Source organism: Squalius cephalus, assembly GCF_949319135.1.
Source record: "Squalius cephalus genome assembly, chromosome: 3".
Taxonomy (NCBI): Eukaryota; Metazoa; Chordata; class Actinopteri; order Cypriniformes; family Leuciscidae; genus Squalius; species Squalius cephalus.
The window spans coordinates 28,520,532-28,545,071 of NC_137124.1; the positions used below are offsets into that span (position 1 = coordinate 28,520,532).

Here is a 24,540-nt window from a genome sequence, read left to right on the forward strand (position 1 = left end):
CAGTCCTCGGACCTGATCTGTGGCACGATCTGTCTCAATGTTAACATTTTGAACTTGAGCTGCATGACTGACTCGTTCAGAACTCGAAGATCTAAAATGGGACGCAATCCCCCGTCCTTTTTCGGAACTATGAAATACCGGCTGTAAAACCCGGTTTCCCTGTTGGAGGGAGGTACATATTCTATGGCCCCTTTCTCTAACAGAGTGTTCACTTCCTGTTCCATAACCAGAACCTGCTCGGGGCCCACCACTGTGGGCAGGACCCCCATAAACCGAGGTGGGCGCCTTTTGAATTGAATCTGATACCCTTTTTCCACGGTCTGCAGGACCCAACGAGAAACATTTGACAGTAGCTTCCACGCTGTCAAAGATTCTACTAGAGGTACCAGCCTCTCGAGACTGGTTTCTGGATTTTGTTGTTGTTGAGTAGTCAATTCGTCGCCCTGTAACGGCGCACCGGCAGGGAACGACCGAACAGACTGCTCTAACACCCTCCTCAGAGGGGGCGGGCATCCCGAGGCCACTACGTTTCCGGGTGGTCCTTGAGATATGTGCTCGCCGGAGACCGCTGCGCCCTGTAACACCGGAGGTGGCAGGGTTGGCAGAACGGTCCCCTGAGGGTACCGAAGAGAGACGGGCACCGTAGAAAGAGGTGTTAACCGCTCTGCTTCGGGGGGGACTACCCTCATTTGTCCTGAGCCCTCGGACGTCAGGACTTTTTCCCAGCAGCCTTCTTGGCGATAATGACGGTCCGCAGATCCGTCTTACCCCTCGAAGACTGCTGGGTTTGAGCGCGCCCTCCGTGTCCCCGTGATTTTTGTGGGGGAGCACGGGAGGACACACTCTGTTTTTGAGTGGCACGGTGTTCAGCACTCTTTTTAGATGAGTGAGGCTGCTCCCGCTCAGCAGCCTCATAGAAAGAACGGCGGGGGAGAAGCTTTTGAAGTGCGGCTGCCTGCTTAGAAGCTTCTTGTGACTTAATAACAGCACTATTCACAGCATCACCAAATAAACCTGATGTAGAAACCGGAGCATCGAGAAGAAAATGTTTTTCTCTGTCCTTAATTTCGCTCAAATTGAGCCACAGATGCCTCTCAGTGGCCACCAGGGCTGCCATAGAGCGGCCGATGGATTTAGCCGTCTCCTTGGTGGCCCTGAGAGACAAATCTGTGGCTCTACGCAGTTCAGAGACTGTATCAGGACCAATTCCCCCGCCCTCATCTAAATCACCCAATAATTCTGCCTGGTATGCTTGCATCAAGGACATAGTATGTAAACATGCTGCAGCTTGGCCAGCGGCGGAATAAGCTTTATTAACCAGGGATGAAGTCATTCTAACTGGCTTGGTGGGTAATACAGATGCCTTCAGGGAGGATGACGTTGCTGGAGAGAGATAGCTAGCAAGCGTCTCTTCCACCTTCGGCATCTCCCCGTAACCATGCTGCTTATAGTTAGAGATAGATGAATAATGTGATGTTTGTGCATTATAAACTCTGGATGACATGGGTTTCCCCCACGATCTCGACACCTCGGTGTGGAGATTGGGGAAAAACGGAAGGCTTCTGCGCTGAGGCTGTGCACGAGATGGCAGGAAGCGTTCGTCGAGCTTACTTTTCGAGCGAACGTCCTGCCTATCTTCTGGCCACTCAATACATAATCTGTCGACCGCTCTAGTAACTACTTCGAGCAGTTCCTCAAATGCATGAGACTGAGGTGGCGAATCCTCAGACCCAGCGTCAACACTAACAACGTCCACCTCCTCAGAGCTGGACAATTGTAGCATTGGTGCCTCCATCGGGGGGGAAGAAACCGCAGCGCGTGCTTCCACACCCTGATGAGAGGCACTGGATCTATCAGACGGTTGCTGAGATAAGGCAGAGCCCGTCTCAACATCCACTGATAGATCCATTTGCGAACCCCAGGTCTGAGATCGCCGCTGAGCCTCGGCAACAGCGGGACCAGAGCCCTGGGGAACGTGGTCGGGATTGAACCGAGCCAACCGGGATCGGAGCGTACGCAATGGAAGCGCACAGCAATGCACACAGTCACCACCCTCGAGTGCTGACTGGGCATGCTCCTCTCCCAAACAAACAACACAAAGAGTGTGTGTGTCACCTCCCGTTAAATAACGCGGGCAGGGATGGACACACACTCGATACTGCTGCTTGCTCGCCATAACTGAATATATATATATATAGACAGACAACACCAAATAACAAGGACAGATTCAACACAGAGCGCAACTGAAGACTCAGAAAGCTTTCGTTTTCTGTTTCGGGCCGGCTTTTATAGCTTCCTGGTACGTGACGTCACCCGCCTCTGACGTTCCGCCACACCATTGGACTGATTTTACATGTGCTTCAAGACGTCATCACGCATAGCGTTCCCCATAGCGTACTTTTCGACGCAACGGGAGTTCCCTTGAAAGGGAACTGTGTTTGTAGGGGTAGGGGCATGTTTGTTTTGGTGATTACAAATATCAACAGTGTTTACCAGAAGTCACTTACTACACCTTTAAGTTGTTCAGTAAAAACAATGGAAATCTTTTCTTTGTACTTTTGTCAGTTAAAGAAAATGAACAAATCACATATTCTTGATTTTATTGCATTTTACAAAATGTCCCAACTTTTCTGGATTTGGGGTTGTACGTTTGAGAACCCTATGAAAATATCAGAATTTCTAGTGATTATTTATAAAATGTGGTCTGATCTTCAAATTCACAATTAAAGACAAACATTTTTATTTTGACATTGGTGGGGACATAACAACAGTTCCTGCTGAATTGGAACAGTGATGATTCTAAAAGAAAACATGCGCAGGTCCCATATTTCTATAGTAGTGAACAACTTTCACGCTCATCTAATAAACAGCATGCTCTTATTTCAGTGTTGCTTTTAATTTTGTGGATATTCCAGCTAACAATTTGCATTCATATTTTACATTCAGTTTAACAACATTAAAGTTAAAGAGGGTAAACTTTATCATTAAACTAAACTGTGCACATATGTTTTAAACACATACCTTATGTTCTTACTCCGTCCATGCAATAAATGCACATCCTTGAAAAAGCAGTTTTCTAGTATACATGAACTTCTCAGGTCATGTCGAATGCGAATAGAATTACATCAACAGTGATTACATTTACATATATTTTAATTGTTTGATCTATATTCTATAGATCTATATTGGTAGGGACATGTCCCCAGCGTCCCTTCTAAATGTCCCTACTATGCCCTTGCCGTCTTCAAATGTAGAAAATTCTGGATTGATGCTACTTTCCCTAGGAGTGGGCATCCTGCAAAGATCACTTTCAGAACACAACAAGAGGTGTGAATGAACCCAAGGATAACAACAAAAGACCCCTGAAAACTCTACAAACTGCAGAAGTCTTTGTTCATGTGTCTGCTATTTCAAAAGCACTGAACAATAATGGGGTTCATGAAAGGACAACACTAGGGAAAAAAAAAAAAAAAATTCTGTTGAGGCATGTCTCATGTTTGCCTAAAACCACCAGGTTGTTCCATAATTCCTTTGGCAAATGTTCTGTGAACAGTGGAGACAAAAGTTGACCAGATGAGACAAAAATGCACAATGTTTTGAAGAAAAAAGGGAACTGCACATCAACTCTAAAACCTCATCTCAAATGTGAAGCATGGTGGATGGAGCATGGTTTAATGCTGCTTTGCTGCCTCAGTGTCTGGACACTTTGAATTAATTAATGGAACAATGAATTCTAAAGTCCATCAAGACATTTTACAGGCGAATGTTGGGACAGAAGCTAATGACTTCAAGCTTTAAAGAGGATGGTTGATGCAACAAGACAATGATCCACATCACACAAATAATACCAACCAAAGAATGGCTGAAAAAATGTGACATACCCTAAAGAGGGCTGTGCTATCAAGACAAGACAATCTAGAATTTCTTAACTGAAACAGATTTGTGGGGAGCTGCTAATGGAGTATCTAAGAGTTACAAAATGTTTCACTTACTTTTTGCTCAATATATTTAATAAAAATGTGAACAGTTATTTGTGTTATTAGTTTAGTCATATTGTGTTTATCTATAATTATATATATCTATAATCTATAAAATAAGATTTAAAGATCAGACCACATTTTTATGAGTAATCAATGCAAAAATCCAGGTATTTTCAAAGAGATCCCAAACTTGCCACGGTGTATACATAATCTTATATAAACTTTTTTTTTTACCTCTATGACTTCAGCCATGGGTGTGATGGTGTTGGTCTTGCGAGAGCCAATGCGGAACTTGGCAGCCTTGTAGATCTTCCAGTAGACAAAGAGCACCACACAGAGGGGCAGGTAAAAGGCTCCAAAGGTGGAGAAGACTGTATATGAGGGCTCCTGGCTTACTTGACAAGCCAGGCTGACTTCTGAGTAGGTCTCACCCCAACCAAAAAGCGGAGAAAGCGAGATAACAGAGGAGAGTAGCCATGTGAGGCCAATCATCACATTAGAGATTCGTTTGCGTGTTTTTAATGTGTACTCCAGGTGGCGTGTTATGGACCAGTAACGATCTAGGGCAATGGCCGTCACATTCCAGATACTGGCTGTGCAACAGAGTACATCGCATGAGATCCAGACCTGACACAGGGCCCGACCCAGAATCCACCGCCGTCCATAAAGCTCCCTAACCAGACTTAGGGGCATAACCAGTCCTGCAACCATCACATCCGAGATGGCCATGGAGGCAACCAGATTGTGGGGAACACGATGGAAGGTGCGCACCCTCAGGATGGTCACCAAAACCAGAAGGTTCCATACAAAGGTGGCCACCACAAGCATGGCCAGCAAAGTGAGCGTGAGAACACTGAACACAGAAAATGGACGGTATAGATTACCCAATTCAGATCCTCCAGAGATATTAGCCAAGAGTACTGTAACATTGGGTTGAGTCATGGCAGCATGTGACTGTATGCAAACAGATATCTGGTTCTAATTAAAAGGCAAGGTGAAAATAAATGAAGTCACTTATGAGAGTGAATGGATTTTTTTTTTTTTTTAGGTCAGGCATGGTTTTCTTTTTGGATGTTTTCAAGTTAATTTGTTAAGAAAACATTTACAAGAGTTTGTTTTCTGAGTGGGTGTTTTGTATGCCGGTCACTGAAAAGGTAGGAGTTTTAAAGTGCTGCCATACTGATTATAGATGACATCATGATTGCACATATTGATAATCGTGATTTTATAGCCTTCAGCAATTTAAAGGTTCACAGGACACACATCTGAAGATGGGAGAAGCCATCCTCCATCCTTCATCCTAAAAGACAAGAAAGAAAAAAAGGCATAAATGAATTTTATAGTTCATCCCACAAAATCGTCTTATTCAGCTACCACCTGAAATAGAAAACAGCTCTAGGCTATGGAATGGATTTCTTTTATATATACAGTATATATATCTCATGTGTTTGTGCCAGGACATTGTAAACACATCCTGGCTGAGGATGTGCACACTGTGAAGCCTGTTTTATGCTTCTGCGTCGAATCGACGGCATACCCCCGCAGACCCCTCTGCGTCGCCGCGAACCCCTCTCCGACCCCTCCGCCGTAGCTCGACGTGCACCTCCAAAAAATTTTAACTACGCGTCGAGGCGACGCAGACCGCAATGGCTGTGATTGGTCAGATTATACAGGTTTGGTAATTATAAAGAAAACGCAGAAATGTTATTAAGTATTGATGGTGTTGCATTAGAAATAGTGTCAGAAATTAAATTCTTGGGAATAACTATTGATAGTAAATTAAGCTGGAAACCACACATCAGATACATACAAGGTAAAGTATCTAAAAGTATTTCTATAATTAATAAAGTTAAATGTCTTGGAATATAATGCACTATATATATTGTATTGTTCACTGGTTTTGCCCTATTTAACTTATTGTATAGAAATTTGGGGCAATTTATAAAAGTTCACTACATACCCTCTTCTTACTCCTTCTTACTCCGCACGGAACCAAAACAAAAAACTAGCAAAGAGATTCGCGAACCACACACCCCCCTAGCGTTCTGGCGGTGAAATGCACCGCGATGCAACGCAACCCGACGCAGAACCATAAAACGGGCACGACGCCGTAGGAGTGACGGCGTAACTACGCCGTGGAGTTGACACAGAAGCATAATGAGGCCTTGAAGGGTTTTATTTTGGCCTCGAACAGTACAAACTATAAGCTTTGCCTCACTTCCCAATCCCATGAATGTCCCATCTATAAGTGCAAAATCAAGCGTAGCATTAGTTCTGGCAGGTCACTTCAGTCAAGCTTACATCAGCAGACTCTCACCTATCACAGCATCCCTATATATAAGGTCCATTCGGTATTATTGTAGAAAGTGTTCCCCTTTGGCACATGGACTCTCCCAGTCACCCCTGTCATTAAGCGAGAAATGGACTATTCCAAACTTTACACTGGAGTTCGCGAAGTGATGGAGAAGAGAGTAGACGGATGATAAAGGAAAAAGGAGATTGGATGAATATTGTATATAGTTTGTAGAGTGAAATATAGCGTATTAGCCCAAATCGGAGGAGTTTTTACTTATTTTGCGTGTATCACACTGTAAGTAATCATATAATTATTGAACATTCTTAACGAACGCCAATCCGCCTGTATCCATGTTTACAGTTAATGTTGTTTACTTAATTATATTCTGCTGCTGTGACAAAGAGAGCTCGATTGCATACAGAGAGGCCTTAAAAGCTGCTAGATCTGCTTATTTTTCAACCTTATTAGAAGAAAACAAACAAAACCCAAGGTATTTATTTGAAACAGTGGCTAAACTAACGAAAAATAAAGCTTCAAGCCCAGAAGTTTCCAAGCAGCACAGCAGTAATGACTTTATGAACTTCTTCACTTATAAAACTGATAATATCAGGGAGAAAATTATAACTATGCAACCGTCTACTACAGCATTGCATCAGTGAGTGCATTGTAGTCTCCCTAAGGAAACATTCATTCATTCATTACTATAGGAGAGGAAGAATTTTCTAAACTCGTTAAATCATCTAAATCGACAACATGTATGTTAGACCCTATACCGACTAAGCTACTGAAAAAGATGCTTCCAGAGGTCATAGATCCTTCTTAATATCATTAATTCATCTTTGTCATTAGGATACATACTGTGGTGGATTTTTAATAGATAAAATAGTAAACTGTATATTAAACTAACCATGTCTCTAACTGCTAACCTTACTTCTCTTTTCAGGCCTAACATGAAGGTAACAAAAGGGTTTGTCTATGAAAACCAATCAAATTGTGGGGAAATTATGTAATGCAGTATGACATTTTTGCCATACCTCCTTATTCTATAAAACCTGTTGTGTTCTTTTAGTTGGTGGGATTCTCAATGGAATTTGTCAGAGATCCTCCGGCCTTGCTTCTTCTTGGGAGAGATTCTCTGAGAACTGATCGAGAGATCCTCCGGCCGTGATTAAAGCATTTAAAGGACATTTGCTGGGGTCTGTTTGTCGATTATTCCTGCATAGGAAGTAAGCTAGTAACGGGAATAGGTATTAGTACCCAGCCGACGTTGATATGTAGACATGCTAGGGTATAGGATTAGACTCAGCCGCCGTCAATGTGTAGATGCGCTAGAGTATAAATATTATAGGCCCAGGTAGGCTTAGGTCAGATGAGATAGGACTTAGTTAGGTTTAGGGAAAAATCTACGACAATACCAAAAACGTTTAAGCTGGCTATGATTAAACCGCTTGTTAAAAAAACACAACTTGATTCTACAGAATTAGTCAATTACAGGCCGATCTCGAATCTACCGTTTCTGTCAAAGATACTAGAAAAGGCAGTATCTTCACAACTATGTTCGTTTTTGAAAAGAAATTATATCTGCAAGGATTTTCAATCAGGATTTAGACCGTACCATAGCACTGAGACAGCTCTCATTAGAGTCACAAATGATTTGCTCTTATCATCCGATCGTGGTTGCATCTCTCTATTAGTGTTACTCGATCTTAGTACTGCATTTGACACTATCGACCACAACATTCTTTTAAATAGACTCGAAAATTATGTTGGCATTAATGGAATTGCATTAGCATGGTTTAAATCATACTTATCTGACCGTTATCAGTTTGTAGCAGTAAATGAAGAGATGTCTTATCGATCACAAGTTCAGTATGGTGTACCACAAGGCTCAGTACTAGGACCGTTGCTGTTCACTCTGTACATGCAACCCTTGGGAGATATCATTAGGAAGCATGGCATTAGTTTTCACTGTTATGCTGATGATACGCAACTCTATATTTCTTCACACCCTGACGAAACTTACCAATTCACAAAATTAACGGAATGCATAGCTGATATAAAAAACTGGATGACTAGCAACTTCCTACTACTTAATTATGCAAAAACATAGATTCTAATTATTGGACAAAAAACTTCCTCACTTAAAGGGATAGTTCACTTTGAAATTAAATTTTGGTATGTTTTAGCTTACCTCAAGGGCATCCAAGATGTAGGTGTCTTTTTTTCCGCAGTAGTTTAAATTTTTATGTCAAACCGTTCTTGTCTCTCAGTCAGATAATGCAGGTCTGTGATCTGAGGGCGCGGGCGCTTCCTATTGTGTGACGTGTGCGCAGACTGGTGCATAGATATATACAATAGATGCCGCCTTGGCTACGGCAGTTCATTGGAATGAGGCGACATCTAGTGTATATATCTATGCACCAGTCTTTGCACACGTCACACAATAGGAAGCGCCCGCGCCCTCAGATCACTTGGACGTGGCTGTGTACAAAAGATAAAAACGATATAAATACTGTTCGTTTTCTCACACAAACCGCTCGTTTCGTGTCTTAGGCCATCAATGTGTACTTACGATGGGGAATTGTTTTAATTTGGACTCTGTGCATGCTCTTTGAGACAGTGACCACAGACCTGCATTATCTGACTGAGAGACAAGAACGGTTTGACCTAAAAATATCAAAATTGAAACTACTGCGGAAAAAAAGACATCTACATCTTGGATGCCCTTGAGGTAAGCTAAAACATACCAAAATTTAATTTCAAAGTGAACTATCCCTTTAATAATCTAGAATACTGTCTTACACTTGATGGCTGCTCTGTCAAGTCTTCGTCGTCGGTTAGGAAGCTGGGTGTGCTCTTTGATACCAATCTTTCATTTGAAAGTCACGTGTCTAGTATCTGTAAAACCAAATTTTTTCATCTTAAAAATATATCTAAATTACGTCATATGCTCTCAATGAAAAATGCAGAACAATTAGTTCATGCATTCATGACATCAAGGCTAGACTGTTGTAATGCTATTATGGGTGGTTGCCCTGCACGCTTAATAAACAAACTACAGCTGGTCCAAAACGCAGCAGCTAGAGTTCTTACTAGAACCAGGAAGCATGACCATATTAGCCCGGTTCTGTCAACACTGCATTGGCTCCCTATTAAACATCGTATACATTTTAAAATATTGCTGATCACTTACAAAGCACTAAACGGTTTAGCTCCCCAGTACTTGAGCGAGCTCTTAACGCATTATAGTCCTTCACATCTATTGCGATCTCAAAATTCCGGCCAGTTGATAATACCTAGAATAGCAAAATCGACTGCTGGCGGTAGATCCTTTTCCAATTTAGCACCAAAACTTTGGAACAATCTTCCTAACATTGTCCGTGAAGCAGACACACTCTGTCTGTTCAAATCTAGACTAAAAACACATCTCTTTGGTCTAGCATACACATAACACATTATAGACTTCTATAATTCAATGTTAGCCTGCATAGTTTATGGCGAGTGTTCCCGGTTCCAGCTGACCTAAACTATGCAGGCTAACATTATAGACTTCTATAATTCAATGTTAGCCTGCATAGTTTAGGTCAGCTGGAACCGGGAACACTCGCCATAAATCCTGACGTACTTGTTACATCATGAGAAGGATGGCGTCTACACTAATATTAGTCTCTCTGTTTATCCAAGGTTTACCGCAGTCTGCTGGATCCAGGCCGTATCCAGATCTGATGAAGGACCTGCGCCTGGACACGATGACAACGCAGTCCTGAAGTGTCAACCAGTCCCTCCCCTCTTTACTGAAGTCAGCCGGATCCCGGCCGTATCCAGATCAGATGGTCACCTGGACCCATCCATGACGCATCCCTGAAGTGCCAGCCTCATCAGCCCTGTGAAGGTCTCATCGACACGACAGCCATCAGCACTGATCCTCATCAAACTCGTCTCCATACCGGCGTGATGACTCCTACTTCCAACCAGATGGAACTGGATAAATATTCTGAATGTTCTGATCCAATCTGATTTCTGACCTGTAATGCTGCCTGGATCATAATCATACACTGTTCGCTCATTGGCCAGAGGAGAACTGGCCCCCGACTTACCTCCCAAAGGTTTTTTTCTCCATTCTGTCACCTGATGGAGTTTTGGTTCCTTGCCACTGTTGCCTTGGCTTTTGGCTTGCTTAATTGGGGACATTTAATATTCAACAATAGTATTGATCTGCCTTACTTAAGGTGGACGATGAGGCAATTTTCTTCTAGAAACAAACTTTGTTGTATTATTTTCATGTTATCACTGTGAAGCTGCTTTGATACAATCTGTATTGTTAAAAAAAGCGCTATATACTGTAAATAAAGGTGACTTGACTTATTCCGTATAATCACCAATGCACGGTTGTATCTCAGGTCGTGCGAATGCGCTCATAGTTGTTTACATCTCGGTTTGACTGCACATGCAGCAGTAGCCATGCTCGCATGCACAGATCGTGCACAGCTCGTGTACAGTGTTAGCGCACATATTTATATGCGTATTTTGTATTCACAGAACCACACATCTATGCACCTTTAATAAAACAACGATTTTGAATATAACCTGAGTGAGACATCATTGTTCTGACTGGACAAACTGTAGCCTTCAGCCAACCTGAACTAGCAATTAGAGTGAATACTCACAAGATTTTTCATGGTTCTTCGAGCCGAATTGGTGAATTGCTACAGAGATGTCTCAACCCGAGAGAGAAGCGCCTGTTGTGCGTCCACGAAGACAGATCAACCCACCGACTCATTTAGTGGATTACGAGCTTGGTGGGCCATTGCCACATCGACAGCCACTTCCAGACTTCAGCCATAGCAGAGTCCAGTCATCAAGTATGGTAGGATGGACCCGATCGACTTCTGTCAGTCAAGAGTTAGATCATGATAAGTGGACACTGAGAGATGAATGGCAAAATGAAAGATCTGATGGGCGAGGAGAGAGGAAGTAGAGCTTACAGCCATGCTGCAGGTGATGAAACACGAGAACGCCGACTTGCGGCTACAAACCAGGCAGCTTCCAGAGATTATTTCAGCATTACAGGACATGCGACAACAGAATGTCATGTTACATCAGGAACTTCAAAGTCTTAAGGCAGAAAGGGAGCCCCCTCCAGGGCAGTGACTTTACCAGTGCTATCTCCATTTCCCTTTTCTCCAGTGGTGAGCCCTGAGACTCCACAATGGTTCTGTCCTACTCCAGCCCCACGGACAAACCCACCAATGCTGCCTACGGTCATGAGAGAACTGTGCCCAGCTACAACGGATGAGCGTCCTGGATTAGCTGAGGATTTCAGAAACATGGACATTTCCTCCTCAATACATGATAGAGTACCACCACAAGTGCGTTACAGTGACTCACCTCAACCTAGGTACTCACGTTCCTCCCAACACATTCCAGCTCATCAGTCAGATTTCGAGACCACAGCATATGAGCGTATGCCACATCTGCATCCAGGATACAGACAATCGTATTATCAGCCTCCATCAATGCAGGAGAAAATGTACAGAGGCCCTGCTCCAACCATTCCCTTCCTAACATCCCCTGATCCAAGAGAGTTATCTATACTGAGAATTGCATTGGAGAACATTTTGCCGGATGCAACAGAGCGATTCAAGTATCAGATCCTCACTGACCATCTTAAGTTGGAGGAAGCCCTACGTGTGGCAGACTCATGCAGTAACTCAAGCTTTCCTTTCACAAACACCATGAGAGCCCTCAATAAAATGTATGGCCAGCCCCATCAGCTAGCCTTACAACGCATTGCAGAACTGATATATGGACCAAACATTCGCAGTGCAGATGTGAAAACTTTTCGCATGTTCGGACTCCAAGTGCGTTCATTGGTCAGTATGTTGGATCACCTGGGTCAGAAAGGCAATGTCGAGTTGGAGTGTGGATCACATGTCTCCAGACTGATGAGCAAACTGCCACATGATCTCAGGTCCAGTTTCAAGAGGTACACACACCCTCTTCATGTCACTATCCTCACATTATTGGACTTTGCGGACTGGCTTGAGTACAAGCTACAAGTTCAGGATGACCACACTGACTATACCAGTCAGTCTAGAGTTTCGACAGTGCCGAGGAGGAAACTGAGAAGAGACTCTAGGTAGCCCCGCAAACCCACTACCATCCTCCTTGGTACAGAAAAACCAAAGCCCAGCCCAGCATCACCAGTTTATCCACCCAAACCAACTGCTGCTAAGAGAGAAGGGGTGAATGTTTACTGTCCATACTGCGACAACAACAGACATTTCCTAAACAGCTGTGAGAACACGCCTAGGATGGACACTACAGGGCCTAGCACAAAAACTAACCAGCAGACTTTCCCCACAGCAATGTCTGTTCACCAGCTTTCGACCCACTAATGACCTTTATGCGAATGTGGAGAAACTGTGGAAAATGGACATTCTTCCATATCGAAATGAAAAGGTACTGACAAGGTCTAGACAAGACCAAGAGTCCATCCAACTTCTCCAGGACAAAACAGTGAGAGTGGATGTTAACAGAATCCAGCGCTATGCAACCCCTCTTCTACATGCCAAAGGTATGCAATGTCTACATGCACCCAAAGAAGCTGTCCTGCCACAATTAAGGGGAATAGAGAATCGGCTGAACAAGAATCTTGATCAAGCGGCAGCCTACCAAGAGGAGATAGTCAGGTTACAGCAAGCTGGCTACATCACAAAACTCACTCCTGAGCAGGTGGACTGTTTCAAAGAGAGCTGGTACATTCCACATCATCTGGTGGAGCATAATGGGAAGAAAATGGTTGTCTTCAACTGTTCCTTTGCTTACCATGGCCACAACCTGAAGGAGTACTTGCTCCCTGGTCCACCACTCAGTCCTTCTCTTCTGTCAGTTCTTCTGCGATTCAGAGAACATTCCATTGCCATTAGTAGTGACATTCGTGGGATGTTCCACCAGGTACGCCTTTTGCCTGAGGACAAACCACTACTGAGATTAATTTGGAGAAATCTTCAGAGAGACAAGGCACCAGACGTGTATGAATGGCAAGTACTTCCATTCGGAACAATGTGCAGTCCTTGCTGCGCAACATACGTGTTACATAAGCACGTCCTGGATCACAGTGAGTCTGAAGACACACAGTTTTCAGTAGAGAAATCTTTTTATGTTGACAACTGCCTTCAGAGCTTCACCTCAAGTGAGACAGCGAAAGGTCTTGTAGATAGACTCCGCAGCCCCTTAAGTTCCGGAGGCTTTGACCTAAGACAGTGGGCGAGCAATGATCCATCAGTCATCAGCCACCTGCCAGCGGATGCTCAATCTCAAAGCAGCATCCAGTGGCTCAGCGAAGGTCATCAAGATGCACAAGTCAACTCTTGGGTTACACTGGCATTGCTCATCAGATACTCTCTCCTATAAGCAGCGGCGGACAGACCACCCACTTCCATCTATGCGGAGCATATACCATATCCTTGCTAGCCAGTATGACCCCATAGGTTATATTGTGCCATTCACAACACGGCCATGGTGATCGTACAGAAGTTATGGAACAAGAAAAGAGAGTGGAACGATCCCTGTCTGCCTGAGAACCTGTTGAACTTGTGGAAAGCATGGGAGAGTGAGCTGGATGGTTTAGAGCACGTTGTTTTGCCGAGGTCTTACTGCAGTAAAGAACTGGATCAGCCTAACAGCATGAGGCAGATCCAGATCCAAGAACTCACAGAGTCTGATAACTGGAGATACGTGCCATCAAAGGAGAACCCTGCAGATGACATCACAAAGGGAAAACTGCTCTGTGACATAGGCTAGGAAAGCAGATGGAATAAGGGTCCAAAATTCCTCAGACAGACAACTGACCACTGGCCAGAGATGCCACCATTTTCCGACCATTGATCAGGACAGAGAACGGAGAAAGCCAATCTTCATTGGTATATCAATCTCCACACCACCTACTCCCGATCCACAGAAATACCATAGCTTCCAGAGCTACTGAAGCTATTATAATAATAATACTATTATTATACAAAGCAAAGGAAAAATAAAAATAATGCTGGTTTCTTCTGTCTTTTCAGATATCTAATTATGATAATAATATAATCATTTAAATTAAATATCTATCTAAATAATAACATGTTATTGTATTGTTGTATATATAAGATCCGAAGTAAATAGTAACTAGCTACTTGAGTATATTTTTCATGGGATACTTTTTTACTCTTTTTATTAAGATTATTACTTTTTCTTTGAGTAATTATTTCTATAAGTACTTGTACTTTTACTTGAGTACAGTGTTTGGATACTCTACACACCTCTGGGTAATTTGTTCTTGTGTGCTTTCGGATTCGGTTCAGTTATTTGTAGCAATTGAAATTACACAGGAGACTTCAATTGACTACCTGTCTTCATATTGACCTTCCTGCAATAATGTCAGCTGCTAAAGATCCATCCTCCAGGAAGAAGCATCTTTATCCCAGAAGCACAGAAAAGTAGCTGTACTAGAGGCTGTCAAAGAGGCAGCAATTATTATAGAGCTAAAAGGTTTAAATTTTCATTAAGTGTGTCAAAATTGAACATCTGTTGGCCTTCAAAACCCGATTAAGGGTACAAAGGCCAGCATGCTTGTCAAGAGAGCTCATAGGTAAAATCATCAAAACATCAAATACCTGTCAGCAGCACAACAGTGCAGGGAATATTACAAGCTGTCATATCAGTAATAACAACAATGAGAGGCCTGAGTTTTCTGCTCTGATTGCTGTGTGTCTCTTTTCAGACAAAATAATACATGTGTGATTTTTGTGTTAGTTTAATTCATTTCAAACAAAGCATAAAAATAGAAAATAAATGGGATTGGTGACAGAAGGGCACTAAGGTGCCAACAGACATTGCGTCTTGATTAACACACCTCTGATTGCCCATAGTGCATCTCATTACCCAGCATGCTCATCATCAGTAAGTCTGGAGTCTGTCCTGTCAGGAGGAACAGAGAGGAAACACACAATGTCCACACTCGACAGGCTCATTACCACACACAAGCACAGAGGAACACTGATTACAGATTCCTGCTCATTTTCTCTCTGTGCTGCTGAGCTCTGTTTACTCTGTTGATATGACAAAGTCACTCCAAAGAAAAAATTATATTTATGGAAAAGATCTGTAAGATGTGCATCAACAACTCTGTCTTAGTGACTGGCCAAAAATAGTCTACCATTATTTTTGATAATATTCCTCCTTTTTACCCATCATTTCCTCTACTTTCATCTTCCTTCTCTCTCAACATCTCTTCATGTCATCTTTAAATATGTCCCTACTATCGTTCGTCTCCATCTCTTTTATTAGCTTGTGCCCAGAGCCATGAAATTGGACACACATGCACCTAAACACATAATCAGTGGCAAGAAAAGCCCTCAGCATATTGTCGTGGCAGTGTTTAACTAATCATCCCTGACAGTTATACATCAGCAAATCAACCAGGGCATTGGACACATCCTTAGAGATAAAGAGACTTGTCATTTAATGCCATTCCCTCAAGAGTGAAATATGAGTTTGTTTCTAGCTTCTTTTTTTAACTATACTATTCCGAGGATAAAAAGCATTCTGTTGTGTTTGAGTTTGTTCTGACAGAAATAGACAGTATGAGATTAAAGGGATAGTTCACTCAAATGAAAATTCTGTCATGATTAACTCACCATCATGTTGTTCTGAACCTGTATGACTTCATGTCTTCTGTAGAACACAAAAGATGATGACAAAATGTTAATATTAGAGTGAACCATTCCTTTAAATAACAGAAAAAGATGCAAGGAAGAGAAAAGAGAATGTGTACAAATATACTGTTTTACACATATGCTGTGCTCTAGGGACTCTTATAGGCAGGGTAGGCAGGATTTTTCTAAAAAACTTTTTCCCAAATTTGTTTAAACTGTCTTTATATACCAATACATAATTAAAATGTAAGTACTCTGAAAAGGAGAGTATAAAAATCGAGTGTCTCTAGTCCTCTCAGGGCTGCAATAAACACAGCTACTTATTTCCATTCGGAACGAATGAAATGATTAGCTGGGCGACTGTCACTCTCCCTCGCTACCATGGCTACCACCCCTGCTGCTACAGGAGCTGCCCACATGCGCGCACCCGTTTGACTCGAGGAGGGGAAGAGGCATGGAGAGAGGCACGGAAGCTAGGAAGAATCACAATTATGGCAGAGAAAGAGTAGTCAAAATTCCCAGTACCTGCATATACAGTCAGCGAAGGCAAACAAGGCAAAAAAAAAGGAACTAGTAAGGTAGAAAGGTACTTGTCTCTGGAGTGTAGTCCTCATCAGAGCCAACAGTGCTTTCATCGTGGAAGCTCTTACATGCAAAACACCATATATGTTATGAATCTTACACGAAATTCACCTTCATCACAGTGTAACTGATGGTAATGGGAAAACGTGTATCAATGCAACCTGTTTTTAGCTTTGCCTTATGTTACTAGCTCGTTACCGAATCAAACTCAATATATTTTAAACTTTACCAGTATCGATATGCTAGCTTGATAGTGAGTACTAACAGCCATGTTAGTTTTTTATATTCATAATGATAAAGTTAGGTATTTAATTACATGTGATTCTGACATGATGTCACTACATGCACTGTGCTCCTCTCCGCTCGGTGCTGGCAAACACGTCCTCCAAGCTGAGCGGTTGGCATCGCAGGTTCATGTGTTTTGGGGGCGTGGCTTTGGAAGGAGCCCAGAAGGGAGGGGGTGGGAGTGAATGGAATAAGTAGCTGTGTTTATTGCAGCCCTGAGAGGACTAGAGACACTCGATTTTTATACTCTTTTTCAGAGTACTTACATTTGAATTATGTATTGGTATATAAAGACAGTTTAAACAAATTTGGGAAAAAGTTTTTTAGAAAAATCCTGCCTACCCTGCCTTTAAATAGATTGCTCACTACTCTAGATCAATATTTAACAATGTTCTCAGGATGATAAACTCAAGCAATTAACCTGCATAAACTTTATTCTTAAATGTTTTGAACCTTTTTTGTTAACACCTAGCTTCTCGACCTGATGAGAAAGACAAGGAGCCGGTTCTCAGAGTGGCTGCAGATAAATGGTTAAGAGTCCACCAGCTTAATTTCCAATTAATATAATTGCAGGAACTGAATAGTTACCAAGATCACAATCCTGCGCTGACAATATTGTGCTCTCGAGCACAGCACATGACCACAGGCTGCTGCAGGGGGTTGTCTCTGCAATCAGCGTAGTGTATGCTACTTTGCAAAAGTCATATTAAATAATATATCTGACTTTACTTAAACTAGTACATTTAGGTGTTACCACATGAATCACATTTTGACTAAATTTTTACAATGCAATTTATCTTGTGAATGTTTACTTCATTTCTGTCAGGACCACTACCGTCAAATATGATTGACAATTTGCATACAGTTTGGATTGGCGGTATGGTTCCGTTCTGGGCGAGAACTCCCTGCGCATCCATGCAGCCTAGCATGGATAAGAGCAGGGAGAGCAGCAATAACCCCCCTTGGGGTAAACAGAACAGAACCAACATGAAAATTTGCAAATATATTTAATTCAAGATTTTAAAAGTACAACATTCGATAATTGTTCCGATTCAAGGGGAATCAGAATGTCAAATCCTGACTGGGCGAGAGGAGGAGCTGGGGATGGAGGAGGGTAATTCGCTCCTGAGAATGCGATAGCTGCTGATAACACTGAAGGAGCTTATATATGTATACGGTGATAGGCGTCGTATTCCTATAGGTAGATGTGGATCAGCTGATGCGAGCTTGCCTAACGTGACCTGCCAGAACTAACGCTACGCTTGATGTTACATTGGATATTATCACTCACTCACTCATTTCACGAGTTCACACTTACATATAATTTGAAGGGGTAAGTTTAATGCGTATTTGGCGTGCTGTCCGGAGGGAGGGCTCCGAGCTCGGAGTTCGGCCCGAACCCAGAGTACTCCCCCCGTATGTAAGTGCTTAGGACTAGAAGCGTGGAGAAGGGGTGGTGGAGGGATGCTGCAAAAACTGTCAATGGAATGAGGTGAGACTGCTGAGTATATATACACCTCTTACCATTGATTGCTGAGTGCTCTCCACCTGTGTTAATTATCTGAACGTGCTCCTCCCGAACCTTGTTAATAAAACATCATTTACAATAAAAGTGCACTGAATTGTCAATTTCCTTCATTAAAGCCTGACCAGCAACTGTCAGAAATTCTTAATTTTGGAATATTGCAGTAGCCTATTTATTATAAATGATTTATCCATCCACTGCGTGTTTTTTAATTTATTTTTTTTACTAACTTTTCCTCATAATCTTTAATCAAAATATTGCCACATCTTCTCATCTTTGATGACGTGTTTACTGGCGCGAAGGCGGGACAACCTGTCACTCAAATGAGATCATAGCAATAACAAGCCACAAGGATCCAATCAATTCCCAATGGATAAAAAGTCCCTTCCTACATTTTTTTTTCTCTTTTTTCGATAAACTGTTTCACTTGGATATACATCACAAAACGGAAGAAAATACAATTGCAACTTATGTTTTATGTCGACTTTAAAGTATGTATCACATATGAGACCATGATTAAGAGATCAAAGGAAATCGTGGAATTTGGGAAGCTGTACAAATACAAAGCGCTGCAATACGCTACACCTAGCAGACACCATACAATAAAACCAAGTGAAAAACCACCTAGTGATTTTTTTTACTATAAAATTATGCAAATGATCACGCACGATTGGTCTGTGCTGTCTAGTTAAACCAGTAGTAGCTACTTAATGACGGCAATTATGACAGCCATTGAACAGAAGGCTATTATATTATACTATAATAACTATTATTATATTCTGTGTAGTAGGCCTAGGTGCTTTATTTGGGGGGTCAAAAAAAGCAACCGTGATAATAGTGCACTGCACAATTAACACAGTGATTAAATTAAATACCCAATTATATTTGTTCTAATAAAAGAAAGAATCTTTCAAACGCATCTCACCTCTCACTATTTTCTGCAGCCTCTTTTTATTATTTTTGTATTAATAATTTAATAGTAATTTAATTATATTCATACTGTGCACGAACGCAAACAGATATGACCCCGCATGAGTGCAAACTCTCTGATTTGAGCACTTGTCACCAAATGAGGGTCTCGCGGGGTGATGAAACATCAATCGCTGATTTCTATGAAAATGCTCGCGACTCGTAGCCTACCAGTCCAGCAATTTCGCCTGAAGCTCCAGTTCGGTACAAAGTGCTGAAAGCATCTCACTTCAACAACCTAGCCTACCTGTCAAGTTCAAATTTCAGAGTCAAGCGAGAGCGATCATGAACCAACGTTAAATAACGTGGTCACTTGACGACACGGGCTCCTGTTCCTGCATTCATTGGGGGCATGACTTTTTCTATGATATCTGCCTTTTAAACGTTACATTTAAATCCCAAAGGCTTTAAAGGTGCTGCATTAAAAACGCTGTGTCTACACTTCACTTCAAGGGGCAGCCGATTTTTTTTTCAGTGCTCTACATCGTCTAGGACAGGACAAACATAAATAAGATTTTTCTTTTTTTGCGACGACCACCTCGTGCCACTTATTTTTAAATGGATATGAAAAGCATTTCAGTCCGCTTGTGTCTCGATAAATGTCGCTAATTCAGCACACTTAACATAGCGTTATTTACACTTTGCACACAGCAAACGTCTGATAAAGCTCTTAATACTCACCCTTAATCACAATAGCAATACGAAGATGCCACTAAAGTGCAGGATTGATTCGCTTTTTACTGTCAAACGCAACTGTTCTGCCCACCTGAAACCGTCTTCATCTAAACACATTATACTTCAGCCAAGGCTTCTTCAACATTGCATGTGGGCTGAACCAATGTGTGGCGTAGGGGGGTTGCATCAATACGGAACAGTGAAGTATAGGCTACTTGCGATAAGAATCACATATTCAGTCGATTAAGGACTTTATAAGCTGTTGGCAATGACCGACTCCTGGAATTCGTGAAAATATAGATAAGTTGTACAGTAGCCTACTGTAAATAACAGATCAAGAGCACGATGATTAGCCTATCTCAAACTTTTTTTTTACCTGTCTTGCACTAGTTGTCAAACATTGTGTTACAGTGACAGACTGTTTAGATCACGTTAAGGCTCTGTTCCACACAGTGATCTATATTAATATTTAATTAGTTCAATCTGAAACCTATACAGATACAGCTTGTTTTTTCGGGGTTTTTTTCACGCTGTCTAGCTTTTTCTTGAGCGCGCGCATTCCTTTTGAGATACTCTTGGGGGATCAACGCGCGCATCAAACTGGAAATGATCAAATCCTAGTGGGCACTTGGATTAATTAAATGGGGAAAAAAGTCTTCATATGTCCAACACAAAAACTGCCAGAGATTCCCAAATATAACTGGAGAGGAAACGATTTCTTCAATGCTTTGACCCAAGACTGTCTATAGGCCTAGTCCAATAACAAATCATGTTGTTGGTGTTGTTTGGTAGGCTCACAATATCAATACAATAGAAATGTAATGAAATGTAATAGATGAAATGTAACACGAGAAGGTCCTTGCATCTCTGGTCGATGCCATATAAATTATTTTACTTCCTCAGACTGGGCCAATTGAAGAAACTAATTAGACCTATTTAATTTATAATAAATCTAAGGCATGTTTTTCAATGGTAAGTGAAATCCTGTAACTGTTTGGCGTTATTGAGGAGACTTTGATATGTAATGTGTACTGTATGCTTACTGATAACTTTCATGTTAATCACCACATCACCATTTATGTTCAAATTAAACTAATTAAACTAATTGTCAAATTGTGAGTGAGACATTCATGCACATCAATTGTGCATCAAGGTCACTCTATTGTGGAGACCATAAACCAGAATAACAAAGGGCCAGCTTAAATAGAAAGAATTAGCTTGTCCTAATGCATCTATTGTTTGTCTCCTAGACTTGTCACACAGACAAAACTTTAAGTTAAAGGGGTAAGGGGATTAAAGTTCACTAAAAAATTACATTTATGCTAACCACCCTTTTGTTGTTTGAAAATGTTTAGCGCTATTTCATTTTTGGGTGAACTATCCCTTTAAGATACAGAAGGTCATACACAACAATCTTTAATACTCTCTTCTCCCAAACAATTTTGTCCAGACATTATTTGTATAGGCTGTTTGAAGAACACATGGCTATCCACCCAACAACTACTCAGCTTAATACAGGAAAATCACTATAATGAGACAACAACTAATATACAACACTTCTATACAAAACATGTTGAAAATAATTTATTTCACTTGGGTTGCTGTTACACATACTGTATCAACATAGAACTTCAAATAAGCATAACAATTAAAAACTTTCACTTGAAAAGGGTGAATTTAATTGGTCATAACAAGGGTAATATTTGAGACCAGCTGAGTGACCTTTTCATTCACTGTGCTTTTTAATGAATCTGTGGCAAGAACCCATGGGAAAAATCAAGCTATTCATGCATTTTTTAGCTCAGGCTCTTAACTCAGTGAGTGATTATAATGTCATCAGTGATAATATCATCTCTATCTCATGGGGACACTTAATATTCAACAATATTATTGATCTAACTCTGACTGTATTGGCGCTGTTGTATGAGAACTGAACTGAGCTGGACTGGACTGTGACATAATTTGTTGCAGAACTGCTTTACAGATTAAATAAAAATGTAATAATTGATGATCTTTAAAATGGAACTGGATCCACACTGAACTGACTTAAGCTGAACAACAGCCAAAATTAATATTTTTTTCTGTTATCACTGTATAAAGCTGCTTTGAAAAAAATCTGTATTTTATAAAGTGATATATAAATAAAAGTGACTTGACTTGACTATCTGAGACCCGTTTTGTACTGTGTGGTGTAAAAACATTATCATTGAACATATGATAAACTGGTGTTTGTAAGATGATAAACCTAAACATTGATTTTTGAAAGTATGCAGTATCAGAGGCATGTGAAAATATTTAATGTTCAGTCAACAGATATTTCAAATGCAGTCCCTCTTTTGAAAATTTTGCTGAACTTAAGATGACTACACATATTCACTTTTAAAGTACATTTATGATCTGACTGATGTGACTGTGTGGAGGCAAATTATATAAATATATAAAGACGGTTCACTCCTATTACTTATGAATGGGAGAAACTGCAAGTGTACAGCTTACTCAGGGTGGGGTGCTAATAGGGCAGAGTCCGTCAGCAGTTGTTTTTTTTTTTTTTTTTAATGCATTAACAAGAATATTAACATATACACTTACAGAGGATCACAATGTGTTCAACTGTTACATTCATAATAGCATCAAGGAAACAACAAAAAGAGAGAAAAAAAAGTTTGGGGATAATTTACATGAAATTACCAAGAAAAAAGGATAAAAAAATTTTGCTTTTCCATTTCTTGCATCCTTTAGGGCCTCAATATAATACATATGTTCAGTTTTGAATAATATGATGTTAAGTCTATTATTGGTCTATTTTCCATTCATAATTATTAAATTAATCACCAAACTTTGCTCACCAAATCATAGATATTCAATGTCACTGCCCAAAAATTAGGTAAATACACGAGTCAGTCAGCAGTCGTGGGCTGGGCCTGTGCAATGTGATGTCACAGTGCATACAAAACGGCTTTTTCTGAGACATTGCTTATGATTTATGGGAATTTAAAAAAAGGTGTGGGTAGATTTTAAATTTAAATCTTGTAACACCAAAATATTTTTAATAACAATAATTTCGTAACTGAAGAAAATATGCTGTTTCTCTCAGATTGCTTTAGCAGCGCAATTTTGACCTAATTGGTCAAATTAACATAATTGTGAAAAATGTACTTTATAGGAATGACAACACTTGTGCTGCATTATACAGTGGTTCCGGTCCTCTAATCTGAATGGCCATCCAACAGCTGTTCCACTCTTGCCTATATGTGATATTGCTTAACTGAAGCTCATTTGAGTTCTCAAAAGGGCTAGAAGCTGAGAATTGAGAGAGTCTTGCAATGATTTCTGAAACGGGTGGTTGCTTCTTGATTGATGTCTTGTCTTCTCTTCAGCACAGCTTATCGTGCGAGAGATGGTTAATATAGAAAAAAAATCACTTTCCAATAAGGCAGACAGTGTGGCTCCATGTCCAATCTATTTCACACCTGACTAGTATAGCTACCTAAGACAGGCCACTCACATTTTCTGGAGCAGAGGTTGCAATAAACAAGGCTGATGAATATATGTGCTCTTTGAAGCAAACATTGGTCTATGTGATCAGAACAACCTTCACCTTACAAGCTGCCTGTTCACACAAACTTGTGCATGGAAGAATGGGTATGAAGGCCATGTCAAAATACAGTGTGTATAATCAAATGCACAGTGGCTGAAAGGGATAATGTATAGAATTTTTGTACCATGCAGATGGTATTCTGTTATAATGACCAACTGACTGTTCATTATCTCACTTCTACGTCTACTCAACAAATAAATAAATAAATAAATAAATAAATAAGAAAACATTACAGGCTATATTATAAATAAATACATGAACAATATTAAACAATATTAGCCAGCTGAGCAGACTGATATCAGCGTTGCTGTGGACAGCAACAAATACAGTATAAAGAAATTTAAAACTGCCAAATGCAGTGATTGATCAATTAGAATTAATTATAAAAGAGTGGCGTATAAATTCCTAATTAAATATCTGAATATACACTCCCCTACAAGGGAAGTCAGAAATATTGTAATTACGAGTTCCGAGCACTTGAATGACTGAGAAAAGTCGTATGTACAACTCAGAAATTTAGATGATACTGTGGTAGATTTTTCCCTAAACCTAACTATCTGGGAATCCAAAGATAGTTTCGACTCCAAATCGACACCCAACTGATCTTAATATCTGTGGCGTCTCCAAATCGACACCAATACCTTTATCTTGGGGCATCTACTAAACGACACCCAATACCTTTATACTCTAGCTCTTGCGTCTTCAGTCGACAACTGGCTGAGTTTCTTACTCTAACTAACTTGCTTCCCTAAACTAGCTCACTTCCTAAACTAGCTTCCTGCGCAGGAATAGTCGACAAACAGACCTCCAAATGTCCTTTAAATGCTTTAATCATGGCCAGGAGATCTTCCCGAGCAGTTCTCTGGGAATCTCTCCCAAGAAGCAAGGCCGGAAGATCTCAGACAAATTCCATTGAGAATCCCACTGTA

General features: G+C 40.9%; 1 protein-coding gene across 4 annotated transcripts in view; it reads right to left on the reverse strand.

Annotated features, from left to right (window-relative positions):
- The window catches only part of htr5ab (5-hydroxytryptamine (serotonin) receptor 5A-b), a 37,621-nt gene extending 17,466 nt beyond the window's left edge, over positions 1-20,155 (reverse strand). Inside the window, exons 1-3 of one of the 4 annotated variants that reach the window (XM_079865168.1) lie at positions 20,020-20,155; positions 15,960-15,996; positions 4,215-5,280 (exon numbers count right to left, since the gene is read on the reverse strand). In XM_079865168.1, the coding sequence (XP_079721294.1) occupies positions 4,215-4,922 (708 nt within the window). In that variant the 5' untranslated portion in view covers positions 4,923-5,280; positions 15,960-15,996; positions 20,020-20,155. Of the gene's footprint in view, positions 1-4,214; positions 5,281-8,092; positions 8,290-10,943; positions 11,162-15,959; positions 15,997-20,019 lie in introns of those variants that run through there. The other 3 variants (XM_079865170.1, XM_079865169.1, XM_079865171.1) reach the window with 3 other exon arrangements.
- Between the last annotated feature and the right edge of the window lie 4,385 nt (positions 20,156-24,540).